This window comes from Elgaria multicarinata, chromosome 23 (genome assembly GCF_023053635.1).
Source record: "Elgaria multicarinata webbii isolate HBS135686 ecotype San Diego chromosome 23, rElgMul1.1.pri, whole genome shotgun sequence".
Taxonomy (NCBI): Eukaryota; Metazoa; Chordata; class Lepidosauria; order Squamata; family Anguidae; genus Elgaria; species Elgaria multicarinata.
In genome coordinates this window covers 13619777-13637572 of record NC_086193.1, presented here as the reverse complement: position 1 = coordinate 13637572, position 17796 = coordinate 13619777, and the positions used below count along the sequence as shown (strand labels likewise).

The 17796-nt window shown below is 57.5% G+C and overlaps 2 protein-coding genes across 2 annotated transcripts; one reads left to right on the top strand and one right to left on the bottom strand.

Annotated features, from left to right (window-relative positions):
- Window positions 1-3446: 3446 nt before the first annotated feature.
- Window positions 3447-7249, bottom strand: SMIM7 (small integral membrane protein 7). Its single transcript, XM_063146948.1, has 5 exons — window positions 7156-7249; window positions 6581-6622; window positions 5445-5497; window positions 3985-4075; window positions 3447-3665 (listed from the first exon to the last, which is right to left on the bottom strand). Exons 1-5 carry the CDS (start codon window positions 7179-7181, stop codon window positions 3650-3652), a joined length of 228 nt encoding a protein of 75 aa, XP_063003018.1. The 5' UTR covers window positions 7182-7249; the 3' UTR covers window positions 3447-3649.
- Window positions 7250-8515: 1266 nt separating this feature from the next.
- TMEM38A (transmembrane protein 38A) lies at window positions 8516-15361 on the top strand. Its single transcript, XM_063147396.1, has 6 exons — window positions 8516-8665; window positions 11746-11902; window positions 12709-12893; window positions 13276-13363; window positions 14815-14932; window positions 15119-15361. The coding sequence occupies exons 1-6, from the start codon at window positions 8542-8544 to the stop codon at window positions 15344-15346; spliced, it is 900 nt and encodes a 299-aa protein (XP_063003466.1). The 5' UTR covers window positions 8516-8541; the 3' UTR covers window positions 15347-15361.
- The last annotated feature ends 2435 nt before the right edge of the window (window positions 15362-17796 follow it).

Genomic DNA, 17796 nt, shown 5'->3' with positions numbered 1-17796 from the left:
GTCCTCCTTTCCATAGGGTCACCCTAAATTATTAACCTCGGGTATATAGAGAAACCCTCATGCCAATGGACGGAGAGGGGGGAAGTGAAACATTTTGAGGGGAATAATAAGGTTTAGGGGCTCCTCCTCGCACGTCCTCCTGAGCCAGATCCCCCCCTCAAGCGCCCAGGCATAAGTGGGTAATAAAAATGCCCCCTCAGACCTGTTTTCAAAAGGGAAGACACGGATCAAGTCCAGCCTGAGGGTCAAAGTGTTCTTGCTGGCTGTGACTGTGATATTAATATTACTTTCTTAATATTACTTAACAACTGAAAAAGGAAGAACCGAAACGGGGCTTGCTCTTCTCAGGGATGGGCAACTTGCAGCCATCCAGATGTTCGGGCCTACAAATCCCACCCACCCCTGGCCAGCATATAAGCCACAGTGAGGGAGTTGTAGGCCCGAAACATCTGGCAGCCCCACAGGCACCCCTAACACGAAGCCCTTGGCTAGCGAGCCGTTGTGAGGGAGCCTTCCTTGGCCATTGCTTCGCTCCATGGCTCCCTCAAGGGAAGGAGAATGAGGGGACGTTTGCTGTGAGGAGGTGGCCACCGCCTGGCTCCTCCGGTCCTTTTGGAGAGTGGCTTTTAATGTCATTTATTTGTTCTAATGTCATTTATATAGGCCACCTTTCGGGATACAAATCCTACCAAGGCAGCTTACAAGCAACATGAAAATAATGGATTCATAACATTAATATTTAAAAACAAAACAAAACACAGGAACCTGTTGGTGGAAGATGGCCCTGGAGACATCTATTAACTACGTTTTAATAGAATCAAAATGACAAGCAAAGTCCTCTGTTGGCTTCTTATGCCACCTTTCAACTGGGGTGTTCCCGAACACAGCTTTTAGCCCATCTTAAAACATTGAATTTTAGGAGGGTGGGTGGGTGGATATCTACCATTTGTAACCGTTCCATGTTTTCTCACCGCTTCTTCCATCTTTTTCTGTATCAGAAAACAAACATTAAAGAGGAAAAGACGGAATTGCTGCACAATGCTTTTGGTTTGGTGGCCCTAGGAAGCCTGGTCCATTAGCACCGCAATTATTTTAAACGTAGGAATTATAGGAACGTCGCAAGCTGCTGATATAGACAAGGGTTCAGATCTTTCATCTAGTTGGAGAAGCTTCTTCCATTGAAAGCTGGGTGATTTTTTGAGGTTTTCAAGAAGGTTATTGTCTCAAACTCGCTGGTATTCAATGTCCTTCCTCCACAGTGCAAAAACAAAGCATTGAGTCCTCTGAGAAACCCGGTATCTCCTAGGATGTGAGGATACCGAAAAGATCTCTCTTCCAACCCAGGATGCAGGATTCTCCGGCATTCAACTCCATTTCCCCCCTTCTAAAAGCCATGGAAATTCCCAGGACTGTAATGGAGGCGCTCCCACCGAGGGAACTCTCTAGCTTCTGCAGAACTCAGAGAAACAACACAGACATGTTCACGTTCTCTAGAGATATCTCAGAAGTGTTTAGGGAAGCGAATATTAAGCAGTTAATATTCAAGGTGTTTAAATCTCTTTTGCTGTGAGAGTTGTTTTGTTTTTCCCAAAGCCGATGCTTTCTCTGGGGACTCACCCGAATCTACAAGGGTTGACGCTATGCTGTTTTTACCTAGCCGTTTCACCCAGTTTTAATTTCAACGGGTCCAGCATCCAGGCGACCCTGCAATGCAGTCATCATGAGTTTTCTAGTAAAAAAAGGTAGTGTGTGCCCAAAAATTCTCAAGGTTTTAGAACTGAGGATGACTCCTCTATGCCCTGTCATAATTTTATCTTGTACACGGTACACCCCTCCAAAAATTTTCAACGGGGAACAGTATATAAATATTCTAAATAAATAAATAATAAATAAATAATTCCCTCTGACGAGAACGCCATGCTCAAGCTCAGGTCCTGGTGGTGGCCCTATTTTGGCCGCAATGTCCTTGGACCTCAGCACCTGCCTCCAGGGCTAACCCCACTTCTGCTAGACCTTCTGACTGGGGGCCCCAATCCTCTTTCCAGACCCAGAGCAACCCTAAGCTTGCTCCTGGAGGCTCAACAGCACCAGCTGGTCTGGTGCAAGGAGTAGCTTAAAAGTCTCCGGGCATCCTGAAGCTCACCCACCAACAAAATATATCAAACGACCTTGGTCATGTTCCAGAGATGGTTCAGATCCTGACGCATCATCCCATTCAGCTGTATTCCCAGGTTTACTTGCCCGCCCCTTTTTTTTTTTTTGCAATGAACAGGATGTGGCACTCACAAAAGTAAAAACCAGGTGGATGCTCTAGGCACTGCTCTCTCTCTCTCCCCCGCCATCCCCAGGCTAAACGCTCTCTAAGACAGACACACACACCAACACACACATCCCACGGTCCTCGGTTTCCCAGCTAGGACCTCACCCTGGTCCTCCAAGCACTCTCTTGAGTCTCTCCACTCCCTTTCTCTTGAGGGGCCACTCCTGGAAGGGATTTTCCTAGCCAAAAGCGTAAAATATATATTAAAAAGCTGGGTCCCTCTCAGTAAGGACTCAGCATACTCCACCCGGACAGAGTGGTACCTTGGCTGGATCCAACTTTCTCCCTAAAGTGGACTCATGAGTGCAACAGCACCCTCTTGCCCACGTTCCCCAGCAGCTGGTGTACATGGACTTACTGCCTCTGCTACATCAGTACTAGTAGCCATTGATAGCCTTCTCCTCCTCCTCCTCCTCCTCCTCCAGGAATTGTTCCAACCCCCTTTTAAAGCCATCCAAATTAGTGGCCATCACCACATCTTGTGGCAGTGAATTCCAGAGTTTAACTATGCGCTGTGCAAAGAAGTCCTTTTTATCCGTTCTGAATCTCTCACCATTCAGCTTCATGGGATGGCCCTGTTGGGTTCTCGCATTATGGGAGAGAAACAGAAAACAAACCTTTTCCGTTTGGTTCTGCTTTCCAAGGAAGAGAGGAGCTAACTCCCTGCTGATCTGAAGAACACGTCAACTTCCCTGTTTTCACTGATTCAAGCTCCCAAACACTGCACTGCCTCTGCACCCCCTGAAAACTGTTCTCAAGGGTTCAAGGATCCTCTGGAACAGTGTGAGAGATGGCACAGCAAGCTACAGTATGTAGGGAGATGGATCTGTGAGAAGCAAAAGGGAGGGATCTGCACATAAGCCTGTCTCCCGCTTCCAAGCCTGACACTGGGTCTGTGGCCAGTCAACGCAGCTTGGATAGGAGCTGTGGGCAAAAAGAAAGAGAGAGCCTTTTTCTGAGGAACAAGGTGTAGAAACACACCTCTCCCAGAGAGCAGAAATGTGTTTTAAGAACATTTCCCCCCTCAAAATGAAATCACACACACTGCTCCCAACAAGGCCCAGGTACCCCTCCACAGAAAAGAGAAATATATACCGACTAACTACGAAAAAAGTAACCTTAAACATAAAAGCGAATTAGATTTTTATTTTAAAAAACAAGACCCAAAGCCACCTGCTACAGGAGGGCTAGGATGAAATGTTCCTTTAATACTCCCAGAAGAAATAATAGGCCAGAGTTCAATGTACTAAAAACACAGCAAATATATTTTACTTCATAATAAAGTCATATTTCCCGCTGAATGTAGTTGCCACCTCAGTCCAAAGATGTTTAAGATCCAAATAGCCTGGTGGAAAACAGAACAAAAAATTAATATCCATTCCTTTTGCCTCAGTTTTTCTTATAACGGCTCTATAAGGCAGATCAATATCGTTGTCCCGCTATTACAAAAGGAGGTCTGAGGCGAGAGGTGATGGCCAAGGTGAAGTGTGAACCTCTTACTTCATAGCTCATTGCATTAATATGGGCGTGTTTGCTTGGTCTTGCTCAATGTAAATGCTGAGCGACTAGAACCGCTAAAAGAATACGCAATATTACATGAATGCCCAAACCAAGCACACAGCAGGAAGGCTGTGAAGTTGGTAACCCTCACCTGCTTTACTTACACAATCATGCAGAACATCATGAAGATATTCCAGAGGGCAATGAAGATCCGGAAGTACCTCAGGCTCAACAGAAATTCCCTGATATTATCACCTACAGAGCAAAAAGCCAGAAAGTAAATAAGACGGCATAACGCCCACATCACACTCACCCACACCGGGGGCCCTTTCATCCACATTCCCTTTAAGGCACTGGCAATAAAAAACGGAAACTAATTATTTCTTAAGTAACAAAGTGGCAAATAAAGGACTCTACAATTCCTTTGATTGGTTTCTTTAAAAAGAGAAGGCCAGAGATAGGAGAGACGAATCTTTACGACTCACGCAACTTGGGAAATATTACAAGTATGAAAGCTATGAGCTAGCAGGAGCTGGGAAAGGTAGAGTAGTAGACCCATTACATGCCGCTGTGGTGCGAGTTGACCTGTGTATCAAGGAAAACACAGGTGGTTGTCCATTTTTCTGTAGCTGTCATTCAGTTTTAGAAAGTTACTTTAATAGTGCAAGATGTACTTAAAATTGTTAGGTGACTTTCTAGAACTGGCTAAGGTGGATGAATTTGACAAGTAGCAAACCCCTGGCCATTGAAAGGATGTGATGCTTGACAGGGTTCTGGAAGAGGAAGAGGCCTCTTCCAGATGTTTGGGCGTACAATTCCCAACATGCCTGACCATTGGCTCTCCTGACTAGAGCTGAAGAGAGCTGTGGGCCAAAACATCTGGAGAGCCACGAGAGCACACCCCTCCTGCATGAATTCTTCTGTGAAATGAAACTTTACAGAACGAGAGGGAGATGACAGGGAGGGCAGAGCACTGCACAGAGCCGGTGTGCCACAACCCCTGTCAGGAAGGCTTAACGCTGGTCTGTGTGGAACCCCGCTCAAGAGGTGGACCAGGCACCACTAACGGAAATGGCACACGGGACGTTGCCTCATGCCAGCCATCTGCCAAATCAGACATACACTGAGTCAGAGCATGGGTCCATCCAGCCCAGTACTGTCAACACAGACTGGCAGTAAAAGCTCTCCGGGGCTTCAGGCAGTTTTCCCAGCCCTACCTGGAGACGCTAGAGCTCAAACTCGGAGCTGCTGCAAGCAATGCATGTGCCCTACTACTTCCCCTAGAGGAGAGCTTATCCGAAGAGGATAAGGATCCTAAGGATTTAGTAGCCCAGGGTGCTCCTATGCCAACACATTCAGGCGTTGGAGAAGGCAATTACGGCAATGGTTTGGCATGCCGGTCAGGAGCAACAGAAGCACGCTTCCCTGATGGACTTGCAATGACCCTGCTTTTCATTAAAGGGCTCCTCCTGCATTAAAGGATTGGCACAGGAGCACCCGAAAGCTCTCACAAACCCGATGAAGAGCCCCAAAACTGGCCGTGGCCACCTGGGAGGTGCAAGGCCCACATCGAGACGGAGGAGGGTGGTCCAGAGACGTCTGCAAGGACTGTCTGGGTTTTTACCTGTTGTCGGTTCTCTCACGTCTTCACCAAAGCCCTGACTCTCCTTCTTCTTCCTAAAGGGCAGAGACACAAGGATTGACTCAAGACCCCGGGAGCCCATCACAACTGCTGGCAAGCAGGAGCACTTTTAATTCGACAAATTCGTGGACAGCTATTAGCACATGACACTTGAACACAGCTATCCCTGACCTGGGGCCGTCCAGATGTGTTGGACTGCAAATCCCATCATGGCTAGAAAGGGTGGTTGCTGTTGTAGAATAACACATCTGGAGGGTACCCGTTTAGCGAAGGCTGTTTTAATGGAACCCTCATGTTCAGTGGTGCTATACCTCTGAATACCGAGGCCTGGAGAGCAAAGAACACCAAAGGGTGAGAACTGGGGGGTGGGGATCACTTTTATGAGCTTCCCCTTGGAGTCTCTGGATGACCACCATGGGTCTAGAGAGGCCCTCTTTGGCCTGATCCAGCAAGCGCTCTGATGAACCTACGAAGCGGCCTTGTCCGGAGTCAGAACGGTCAGTTCTTTCATCCCAGTGTTTCACAGCCCTGGGCCCTCTTTGAGACATCCAGAGACAAGAGTCCTACGAGGGGTCAGAGGAACGGGTAATATTGGAAGCTGTGTCATACCAACTCTGCCCAATATGGCCTGCCCCGAGGGGTAGCAGCTCTATAGAGGGTGTGTGTCCGTTTCTAGAGTCTACCCACAGCTACTAGCCCTGATGGCTCCATGTGACCTCCAGCCTCAGAGGCAGTAAGCCTAGGGGCATGAGTTGCTGAGGAACAGGGGTGGGGTGGCGCTGTTGCCCTCCTGTCCTGCTCGTGGGTCCCCCGGGGCAGCTGGCGGGCCTTTCTGTGGGCCCAGAATTCTGGACAGGATGGGCCCTTGATCTGATCCAGCATCAGGCCGCTTCTGATGTCCTTTCCACCCTTTTAACTGGAGGCTTCCAGGTTTGCACCCAGAGCTGCCTTCCGCCACCACCACCCGCTCCAAATTCTGAGCTGTGGCTTCTCCCAGGGGCTTCTCCGAGGAGGAATTGTGGCAGGAGCATGAAGCTCTGACCTCGCGCCCCACCAGGATTGTAGCCTCCCCACCTCCTCCTCCCCGCCGCCGCCGTTCCAGTTCCTGCAGCACTTACAGCCTGAAGTTTAACACCGCCCCTGCGTTGACCAACAGTGTCCTGTGAGGAGGGGCGGGGGTGGGGAGAGAAGAAGAAGAAGAAGAAGAAGAAGAAGAAGAAGAAGAAGAAGAAGAAGAAGAAGAGATCTGATTTTTCTTATCTTTGAACCGGCCCTCTCTCAATGCCTCCCCTCCCCCCCCAACACAGTGCCGTCCAGAGGTCTTGAACCCAGCTGTTCCCAACACAGGCCATGCTGGGTGGAGATGATGGGAGCTGTAGTCCAAGGCTTCTGGAGGGCTGAGGCATGAGCCACAGGCACAACTTAGGGGGCGGCGGCAGCAGCCCCTCCCTCCTGCGCTTCTCCTATCACAGCCCCCAGCCCAGTTGCCCCATCCTTCCCCCTCCCTTGCGCTTTTAACAGCTGCACATCAGGCAGAAATCCAGCAGGTGCAGCTCCACCCCACAGGCCCCCCCTTCCTCGGGCACCGCCTCTCCCCTCGGCCACCCCCGCTGGCTGGAGCTCCAAGGCATTGCCCCCCTCCTTTCATGAAACTGGTTGCTTAGAAACCCAGTACCCCCTTTTCCCCCCTTACCCAAAAAGCAGCAAATCCCCCAACATCCTGCTACTTCCTGTCTCCTGGCAAAAGCGGAAATGCCACCCTGGGTGACGTAAAGCAGCGCGACAGCCAATGAGAGAGCGGCTTTCCCCCTGCTTAGCCGCCAGGTGGCGCAGGATCAACGGAAGGCGGGATTCCGCCAGCGCGTCATAGGCTGCGGCCGCGCCCCCTCCCTAAGCTCCGCCCACCTGTCATAGAGCCGACGGTGGGGCGAGTAGGTGGCTACAGAAAGATACTGCGCGTGCGCCAAGGCTGAGCGCAAGCCCAGTCGCAGCCCATGAAGCCGCCTGCCCTGCCCTGCCCTTCTTGTGGGCTCGGATGTCCTTGCGGCGTTTAAAAGGAACGTGGGCAGAGGGAGGGGAGCGATTTGGGGAGAATCTGGGGCAAGGAGCAGCAGCAGGGATGGGGCAGCTGGAGGAGGAGGAGGAGGAGGAGGGCGGGGACCAGGAGGAGAAGCCCTTCCTCCTGCTTCAGGCCATCAGAAGGCCCAGGTAACCTGTGGAACTCCCTGCCGCAAGATCTCTCGCTCGCTCTATTTAACGCAACGGATGAGACGCGCCTTGTGCAAAGGCTGGCGCTCCGCATCGATCCGTCTCCGCTCGCACGGCCAGAGGGTTGCAGTGCGACGCCTCTGCAGGGCACCGGGTCCGGGCAAGGATGGAGGGGCTCCCGGGGACTCCTGCCCGCAAGGGACCGCAGGGCGCTCTTCGGTCCCATCCTGACGTTCTGGAGACACAGGTGGGGTGGGCCCAGGCAGGCAGGCAGGCGGACGGGCACCCGCGAGGCACCTCCCGATGGGCTCCTGCGCTGGCTGACCGGGCGAGAGGCCCTCTGCACTCGCGCAGAGGCCCTCGAGCGCGCCTCCCGTTGAAGCCGGGCGCCTTCCTCCTGGCGGGAAGTTTAATCCGGCGGCTCAAGCCCCTGGAGTGAGTCCCCGATCGGGCTCAGAGGGCTCCCTCCGCCTCCTGCCCCCCCCCGTTCCGTCCCCACCCCCGCTTGAAGGCGGCAAAGAAACGTGAATGACCGTGGGGCGCATCATGAGCCGGGGGGGGTGTTGGCTTGGGGGGCTTTTGAAATCGGCTGAATGAGAGCGATCCTGGATGGCTGAGATGGAGGGGGCGCCCTTCCTGGCGGCCCTCTGCACGCGCTCAGGGGCGAGTCCTGGGAGAGGGAGGCGGGGGCGTCCCCTCCCCTCCCTCCCTCCCTCCGAGGGGCGGCCGCTCGGTCCTTCCCTCCCTCCCTCCGCCGTGGGAACAGCTGAGCCGGCTGTGCGCTCCTGCGCCCGGGGCTCGTGCGCCGCCCGCCCGCCCTGCTCCTGCTCCTCCTCCTCCTCCTCCTCCTCCTCCTCCACCTGCCGGGACCATGGAGCTGGTGGGCGCCTTGGACGTGGCGGACCTGGCCGCCGCCTTCGCCCGCCTGCCCGTCTTCCCCATCTTCGACCTGGGCTACTTCGTGGTCTCCATCCTCTACCTCAAATATGAGAAAGGTAGCGGGGAGAGGGGGGCTGCGTCTCTCCCCCCAACCCGCCCCCGTCGCGTCCCTGCTCCAGGCTCCCCCCCCCCAGCACTTTTCTTCGGGGGGGGGGCGTGATCGCCCTCCAGGCCCCCGCCCCATCGCCCACCTTTCTCCAGACCGTTCGGAAAGCGTCGCCTCCATCTTCCACCCCTTTTTAAAGGGATGATTCCTGTGCCCCCCACGGCCCCTTCCCGCCCCCCTCCTAGATCCCCCATCCCCAATGCCAGCCCTGGATCTCTGGAGCGTGGCTTGACCTACATGGATGGAGGGGGGGAGCGAAAAAGAAATCGCCCCGCCCCCACCGTAGGACGGGTGTCTGGCTGTTCCAGGGCAGGTGCCAGGATCCGGAGCCCATGGGATCGTGCCCCAATGCAGGGCCATCCCGGAGCTGTAGCAAAGGAAGGCTGGATGGAGACGAACAATAAAGGGGGGGGAGGGGGAGAGAGAAGGCCAGACCTTTTCGCATGAGGAAATCTCGGGGGTGGGGTGGGGGATGCCTGGGGAGGCACACAGTCACTGCTCTGGCTCCCGTAATTCCCGTCCAGGGCGTTCTATTGCACCCCATCCCACCCTGCCCTCTGTTGTCCAAGGGGGACTGCCTGACCCGGGTTCAGTGGGAGAAAGAAGGAGGCGTTGGGGGGGGGGGCACAGGCCATCTTTCCGTCCCGCACCCCCACCTCGCCTTGCGCCCCCTCGGAGAAACCCAAGGCACCCATCCGTGGAGACCCTCTCTTGTGTTTTTGCGGATTTTCTTATTCTCTGGTGGCAGGACAGGGCTGCAGGGCCCGGGTCCCAAAGACGAGGCTCTCAGCACTTCCTAAAAAAAGAAACGGGGGTGGGGGACAACACCTCCTCCCCCTCCCCAAGCACCAAGGCTAGGAGAAACTTGAGCCCCCCAAATCGGAGGCTGCCGGCTTGATGGACGGAGGCAGTTGGCAGGGGCCTTCTCCTTGAAAGGAGTGGGGGTGGGCACCCAGCCTCTACGGAGGCCTGGAGCAGCGTGGGGGTCTGTGCTCTGCGGAGGCGGGTGGGTGTCTCCAAGAGAGGAGGGACTGGGCCCAGGCAGGCCCTTTTCTTGCACACAGGCAGGCAGGACCCCCGGTGGGTCCAAAAACCAGAGTAGGCCGTGTCAGAGGTCCTGCTCTCTAGGCATCTCCCGAATGCTGAAAGAGTTCATTGATTCATGCATTAAAAGCATTATTATCCCACCCTTCAGCCAAAAAGGGGCAGCTTCCCAATGCCAGAAACAACTATCTAAAAGACATGACACAAAAGGAAGAGGCATTGGGAGGGAGAAGGGAAAAAAACCAAACCCAGGCGCTACGTTCTCTTAGTCCTGAATTTGGCAGGGGCGGAGGTGAATACCATGGACCATGCCTGGAGAAAGGCCTTCATCCCACCAAGTGGATAAAATGATGTCAAGCATTGATTGCATGTTTTCATTCATATTAATATAATGCTTAAATAATGCTTTAAAATGAACAGGTGCATGTATGCAACATGCCCGAACCGGTAAATAATCAAGGCTGGCCAGGGGCTGGGCAGGTGTGTCCTATTTTTCAGAGAAGCCTCCTCTATTTCGGAGGGCTGGTAGAGGACAGCCCAGTCTTTGAAGGGCAGTCCTCTGTTGGAGGGGCTGCCCAGCCCCAATCCGCCTCGCTGTCGCCCACCTGCACTTCACAGCGAAGCGGAGTATTTTTGCCCAAATGGTCATGGTGGTTTCGGAGGGAGCCCTGCCAGCCCAGCTCTGGCCAGAGGAGCACAGGCTCAGCTCCGCCCGTCTGCCGCCCCCCCTCCCCCAAAGCTGGCCCTGGCCTTAGGCTGGCCCCCACATTCTCCCCCCACCCACCCAAAGCCTGTCGCTGGCAGCTCCGGTTACTCGCCCTGACGCCGCCTCCCTCTCTTGTTGCTCATTCCTTTCCGAAATTAGAAGCCAGGAGGCCAGACAGCTGCTCTGGGGGGCAGAGAGGGAACACAAAAGACCCGGGTTCCAATCCCCGCACACCCGCCCTCTCCCTCAGCCTCGTACTACCCCCCCATTCTGTGAAATGATCCCCCCGGGAGGGGGGAGGGAGGATGCTGTTCGTGGAGGGGCCTGTGGAGGGGCAAAGCCCCAGAGCGAGGCAGGCTGGATTTGCAGAGGGGCCCTTTTTCACGGGGTGAGGAGAGGACAGCGCCTCTCCTTCCCTCCTGATCCCTGCAAAGCAGCTGCTCTGGGGCATGCAGGGCTGGCCAGGCCCCGGCTTTGAGCCTGCCAAGGCCGGCAAGAGGACACTCAGAACCCCCTTGGCATCCAACGGCCTCCTGCCGCCAGAAGAGAGGAGCCAGGCCGACACCCTCTGGCAGACACTGGGCGGGGAAGTGGGGGAAGGGGTCAGGGAGGGAGGGGGCTTGTGTGGCACGGAGGAGCAGGGGAACCGAGGCTCGTGGGGGGGAGAGGAGGGGGCTAGGGGGGCGAAATTCACATTTGCTGGATGCCCCCCGCCCCCTTCAGAAAGGCTGAAAGGCCCCCCCCCCCCGTTCCTGGCACTCCCAAGAGCTTTGAGCTAAATCATGCTGCCGGTCCTTAGGACCACTTGTCCCCGCCCCCTTTCCCACACTGGCCCCACCCACCGCTGGCCTGCGGCCCCTGAGAGCGGCTGTGGAATGGAATCCGGGCCCCGGCCTGAAGGGAGACCCGCACCTCCGGTGTAGAGTTGGGCAGGGGCTGGCTCCGGCCTCAGGGAAAAGGCACCGAGGGAGGGAAGGTGGGGCTAGGTGGGGCTGGAGATGAACAGCCCCGCAACTTCCTTCTCCTTCCTCTTCCTCCTCCTCCTTCCTCTTCCTCCTCCCTCCTCTTCTTCCTCTTTCTCCTCCTTCCTCTTCCTCTTCCCTCCTCTTCTTCCTCCTTCCGCTTCCTCCTCCCTCCTCTTCTTCCGCTTCCTCCTCCTTCCTCTTCCTCCTCCCTCCTCTTCTTCCTCCTCCTTCCTCTTCCTCCTCCCTCCTCTTCCTCCTCCTTCCACTTCCTCCTCCTCCCTCTTCCTCCTCCTCCTCCTCCTCCTCGCTTTGCAGGCGCGGTGGAGCTGTCCCGCCAGAGCCCCCTGGCCTCCTGGGCCTGCGCCATGCTCTACTGCTTCGGCAGCTACGTCCTGGCCGGCCTGCTGCTCGGGGAATCTCCCCTCGACTACTTCAGCAACAACGCCAGCGTGCTCCTGGCCACGGCTGTCTGGTAAGGCCCTCGCCCTCGCCCTCGCCCTCGCCCTCGCCCTCGCCAGGGGCCGACCTCCGCCCAGCTCCGCCTGGGGGGCACCACCAGTCACTCTCTGAGCTCCACGTTTTCTGTAAACCCCTCCCCCCAAAAGGGGGGCATGGATAATAATCTCCAGATTGAAATGTCCCCTTGACCGCTGACCCAGAGGAGAAGTGGCCACAGGAGGGGGGTCCGAGCGCCCCCACTCTGGCTTTCTCATGGGATCACAGGCGCCGATGCTGCTGCCACGGCCCACCTTCTGGGCCTAGGCTCAACATCGGCCCCTCCCTGGTGGCGACACAAGCGTGGTTGGAAGCCTCTGGCAGCCCCCGGCAAACCCCCTCTCCTGCGTGTGAGTTAGTGGGGAGTGGGGGGGGGGGAGAGAAGCGGACTCCGTGAGGCGGGGTGGGTGGGTGGGTGCATGCAGAGAGGCCCTCCCCACCCCCACCCCCCGTGCTTCCTAAGGTCCAAGCAGATCAACCGTCTTCCGGCACAAGAGTCTCCAACGTGGTGCCCGTGGTCACCTCTCCTGCTACATGAGTCTGGCCGCCCGGGCCAGGAAGGCTCCCCCAAATTGCGTGGAGGGGCTCCCTGCGCGCAGAGCCCTTTCCTGCTCCGGAAGGCAGGCCCCGGACTCAACACCTAGCATTCCGAGGCAGGTAGCCTGGCTAAGTGGCTCGTGGCCAGTGGAGGCCTCCTCTCCCCTTCGAAGGTGTCCGAATCCGCCCCGCCCCGTGCCCCGCCCCTCCTGGCCTCCAGGCGTGACTCCGCCACCACCCTTCCAGGTACCTGACCTTCTACTGCCCCTGGAACCTCTTCTACAAGTGCGTCAGCTTCCTGCCTGTCAAGCTTGTGTTCGTGGCCCTGAAGGAGGTGGTCCGGGTGCGGAAGATTGCCGCCGGGGTCCACCACGCCCACCACCACTACCACCACGGCTGGCTGGTCATGGTCATCATCGGCTTTGTCAAAGGTAGGCAGGCAGGCAGGCAGGCGCCGCGCTGCTCCTTGGCCGAGGGTGGCCTACTTTTCAGGGGTGGTCCTCTCTTTGGACATGTCCTCTATTTGAGGAGCCGTTGGGTTCGAGTTTAGGTTAAAGGAACCATGACTTGGGGTGGCCAGAAGTCATGCTTGGCTGAAGGCAGTCCTCTATTTGAAGGTGTCTGTGTGTGCTTACACTGGAGTAAAGAAGCACACCACCCGTCGTTTAGCTGTGCATGATCACAAGGCCGTTTAGTTTGGCTCAAAGAGGCCTCGGAACAGCTCCGCATAGATGGGGCGTGGCTGTGGGGAGGGGGGACGCCCCCCCTTCACTGGGGCGCTGGTTGGGTCACCAACTTCCTTCCATTTCCCAGGTTCTGGTGTTGCCTTGATGTCCAACTTTGAGCAGCTGTTGCGCGGCGTCTGGAAGCCGGAAACGAACGAACTTCTCCACATGACTTTGTGAGTGGAGGGGGTGGAAGACGCCTCAGTCCCCGGGAGGGCCCTTCAGCAGCCGGGGCTTTCCTCACGCCTCCACCCTCCCCGTGCGTTGGGTTTCACGGGGCTTTATGGCGGCCCGTTGCCTTCGGCTGTAGGAGAAAAGCCTTCTCTTCTTCACAAGGAACAGGCAGATGCGTTCAGGGGGGGAGTTAGGCTTCGTTTAGAGGGAGAAAAGGCAAGCAAGCAGGATGGAAGTTTGCAACATGTGCGTGGTGGGGAGAGCATGGGCAGAGAGGGCGGGGTAGGGGGGGTTTCCTCCCTCTCCCCCAGGGCCAGAACTCCTCTTGGTCAACCAGTAAAATGGGCGGCAGGAGATTCCGGGCAGACAAACCCGTTAACGGGTGGAACTCCCTTCCACTGGACGGGAGTCCCGCCTGAGGGCTGGAAAAGACTCTCAAGCAGGGCACAGGAGCCCGTTTCAGTGCCAGGCGGAGGAGGCTGCTGGCCCCAAGGTCAGTGGGGCAGTGAATCCGCTCCGGCATTCAGTCAGAACCAGTCACAACTCTAATGGGAGCTCTCCCAGGTACCTTGGACAGCTCCTTAGAGTTCAGACTGAAACCCGGAGCGGATCCACGGACATGGCAGCCGCCAGCCTCTACTTGGGACAGGGGCCCCTTCTCCTGTGGCTGAAGTGGGTAGGACCACGCCCTCCATCCCTTCTCTCTCTCCCTCTCTCTCACCTGGAGGGCTGGGAAATACATTTACGTTGCAAAGACTTTCCCCAAGAGCAATGCTGAATGTGGCTTTGTTTACATGCAAAAAAAGCCCTCTGACTTGGGCACTCCTGGGCTGAAGAGCCGCCTCCCCCTTCTCTCCCCCCCCCCCACTCCTGGGCTGTGGCTTGCTTTTTTTCCAGCCACAGCCAGAGGAAGGCTAAAGGCTGGGGAAGCCGTGGGGGTGGGGAGGGTGGCTTTACCTGCCCTCCTGCCCCTGACCTCTTTAGCTGGGGACGTTCCGGTCGGGGGAGGAAACGCCGCCGGTGTTTTGGAGGAGTGTCTTTGCCCTGGATATTACGTCGCGTTTTGGGGGGCCCAGCACGGCGACCATGCCCCCACTTCATGAGCAGGGGCACAGGGGTAAATGTGGCAGGGCAGGCCCTTGCCACGACAGGCCCTGGAGGCTGCGTGGATCCCCAGGCCTGTCCTGTCCGCCGGCATCGCCATGGAGAGCAGCTCTTCTGTCAAAGGGAGGTGCCTGAACTGCAGCCCCAAATACTCTGCACTGCGATGGGGAGCAAGGTTTTGTTGCTGGGGCAATGCATTTCCACCTCTGAGGCTTGCAGCCCCGCTCAAAGGGAGGAGGGGATTCCCGGGGTGGGTGGCTGCCCCTGCTCAGGAGGCAGAGCCCTGGGGCTTGGCCTGTGGGCACCAGGGCGCCTCCGCTAATGGCTCGCTTCCCCCCCCCCCCCGCAGCCCCTCCAAGGCCAGCCTGTACGGAGCGCTGCTCTTCACCTTGCAGCAGGCGCACTGGCTGCCCGTCTCCAAGGCCGCCCTCATCCTCTTCTTCACGCTCTTCATGGTCACCTGCAAGGTGAGCTCCTCGGGTCCTGTGGGGCTGGGGAGGGGCCCAGGGTGCTTCGGGCAGCTTGGGCAGCGGGGGAAGGCGGGCAGGCAGGGCTCCCCGCCCTGGGCTTTGGGTGCCGGTGTCCGCGAGGCCACGCCGTGGGGCCCCTGACAGTGGCGGTGCCCTCTCTCTCTCTCTCACCTCGCCCGGCAGGTCTTCCTGACGGCCACGCACTCCCACGGCTCCCCGTTTGCGCCGCTCGAAGGCGCCGTCTGCCCGATTCTCTTTGGCTCCGTCCCCGCCGGCCACGACGACCACCACCACGAGCACCACCACCACGGCGGCCCCCACGAGCCCTCCCCGCCCCCTCAGCTGCCGGCCAAGTCCAGGGAGGAGCTGAACGAAGGCACCCGCAAGCGGAAAGCCAAGAAGGCCGAGTGAGCGCCCGGGAGGTCGCCAGGCACAGCGCCTGCCTCGTGGGACTTCGCCCCCCGCCCCCCTGGGGCTTCCGGGCTGTGGCTGGCCCTTCACCCAGCCCCTGCTTCTCTGGCTCCCCCCCCCCCCAGGTGCAAACTGACGCGACGGAGGCCCTTTGCCCACGGGCTTCCTCCTGGCCCCACATCCCCCCTCCCTCAAGCCTCCCTGTGGACATGGCCAGCTTCCGCCTGGGGGGAGGCAACGACGACAGGGCCCCTCCTGCCCGCCCGCCCACCCGCCTCGTCATTGTTCTCCTGCCTCTGGCCTCGAGGAGGGGCCATCGCTGCCCTTGCTTGGCCCTTGCTCTGTGCGCCTTCGCAGCTCCCACCCCAGACCGGGAGAGGGGGAGCTTTTGGCTGGTGGAAGCCGAGCCGGGACGGTCGAAGGAGTGAAGGCGCCCCGAAGCCCCCAGCGGTTACGGCTCTTCCAGCCATGCATTTCTTGCTGCCACAGGCTTCCGGCCAGAGCATCTCCTCCTCCGAACGCCTCCCCACCGCCTGGGAAAGGCCCCCACCTTGGGTCCAGGTGCTGCGCTTCTTCCTCTTGCAGCAGGGGAGTCTGGCGCAAAGCAGGCCGGAGCGACCCACAGCCGACCCCCTGCCCACTCTCGGTTGCCCGTTGGGGGCCCAACTGAGCTGTCTCTCCGTCGGCTGAGGTGGTTCTTGGCGCACAGATGGGGGGGGTGTTATTTGGAGGCCCTGTTGAGAAAGCCAAAGCTAACACAGACCTGGAACATGGGAAGAATGGAACGCCTCTGAGCATGCACAGAGTGCCTCCCCTCCCCCCCTTCCCCGAGGTTAGGCATGTGAGCTTCCCCGTGGGCTCTGTGCATGTCAGACGTCAGCAGGAGCAAAAGGGCTTTGGGGACGGCACCCTCCGCTCCGTGCTGGTCCGGCCTGCTCGGAGGGGAGCGCTGTGGTTTTGAAAGAATGCCGCCCCTGGCTGCAGGCATCCCAGAGAAATGCCTTCTCCCCCCCCCCACCACCGCAAATTTCCCTAACCCCAGCCCCACGATACCCCTGGGTTAAGTGCAAAAGGAGCCAGGAGTCTGTGGATCCGGCCGTTCTTGAAAAAATAAAGGGCCTCTGTGAAGTGACACAAGCGGAGCGTGTCCAGGCGTGATTTGTGCATGGCTGACTTGAGCGCTTCACAACATGGGGGCAGGCGGCAGAAAGAAAGCAGAGCAGAGCAGAGCTGGAAGGGGCCTCTAAGGCCATCAAGTCCAACCCCCTGCTCAATGCAGGAATCCACCTCAAAGCATCCCTGACGGATGGTTGTCCAGCTGCCTCTTGAAGGCCTCCAGTGTGGGAGAGCCCACCACCTCCCTAGGTCACTGGTTCCATTGTCGTACTGCTCTAACAGTCAGGACGTTTTTCCTGATGTCCAGCCGGAATCTGGCTTCCTTTAACTTGAGCCCGTTATTCCGTGTCCTGCGCTCTGGGAGGATCGAGAAGAGATCCTGGCCCTCCTCTGTGTGACAACCTTTCAAGTACTTGAAGAGTGCTCTCATGTCTCCCCTCCATCTTCTCTTCTCCAGGCTAAACAGGCCCAGTTCTTTCAGTCTCTCCTTCTCGGGGCTTTGTGTCCACGGGAGGCTCCGCCGTGGACACCCAAGGACTGAGTGGCACAAGGCTGTGCACAAGCCTTTCTCACAAAGCGCTTGGGGCGGCTTTTTCCTCGGCTAAATTGCCCCCCCCGGTGGGGGCTGTTTTCACGGGGGGGGCATTGCAATGGGGGGAGGGAAAGGGTCCATTCCTCCTTGCCCACCTCCTGCCACCCCTCACCTCACCTTGGCCATTAAATTTGGAAAAAAGCTACCTGGCAAAGAAGGTTAGACAAACTCCATTGACATGGAGGGTCTGCATGAGACCAGAATGGGCTGGCTTCAGAACGGAGACCAGCCCGTGTCGTTCTTTCTACAGTGGCACGTACAGATATCAATGCACCGAGGGCAACGGTGGGCAGGCTTGTGCGTTCTGAGCAGGCCGCCCGTCTCTGGCACAGGGCTTGGGGCCTCTTCCTGGGAGCCTTCCCTGGCCTTGGGGGTGCTGGGGACCCCACCCACCTGGTGACCCAGGCCTTGGGAGGTCTGGGCCTTCCCAGAAACGTTGCTCCCTCCCCAGGGCCGCTCTCTGCCTGCGGGTCACGGGCATCACAGGCCGAGGGCCCCAGACGGCTAAATTTAGCAGCGGATTTAATCCGCAAGGAGGCTGAGCTGTGCGGGGCCAATCCTGGCGGCCCTCCCTCCTTCCCTCCCTAAGCCTTCCTTTCCCTTTCGAATTTGAGAAATGGAGGACAACACACACACACACGCACACTCAGCTTCGTTAGGACAGTCGAAGTGGCTGGCTTTATTTTTTATTCTAGTGTTATTCCATTTAGCTCCTGCCATCATGTACATGATGCCCCTTGGC

Excerpts from the sequence above, each read along its gene's own strand:
- SMIM7 (XM_063146948.1), bottom strand. The coding sequence starts at position 7,181 with ATGTTGGGGGATTTGCTGCTTTTTGG. Across the intron at positions 6,623-7,155 it reads GGGGATTTGCTGCTTTTTGG|GACACTGTTGGTCAACGCAG; the intron begins GTAAGGGGGGAA and ends CCCTCCTCACAG. Across the intron at positions 4,076-5,444 it reads CGTGAGAGAACCGACAACAG|GTGATAATATCAGGGAATTT; the intron begins GTAAAAACCCAG and ends TTTGCTCTGTAG.
- TMEM38A (XM_063147396.1), top strand. The coding sequence starts at position 8,542 with ATGGAGCTGGTGGGCGCCTTGGACGTGGCGGACCTGGCCGCCGCCTTC. Across the intron at positions 11,903-12,708 it reads CTCCTGGCCACGGCTGTCTG|GTACCTGACCTTCTACTGCC; the intron begins GTAAGGCCCTCG and ends CCACCCTTCCAG. Across the intron at positions 13,364-14,814 it reads GAACTTCTCCACATGACTTT|CCCCTCCAAGGCCAGCCTGT; the intron begins GTGAGTGGAGGG and ends CCCCCCCCGCAG.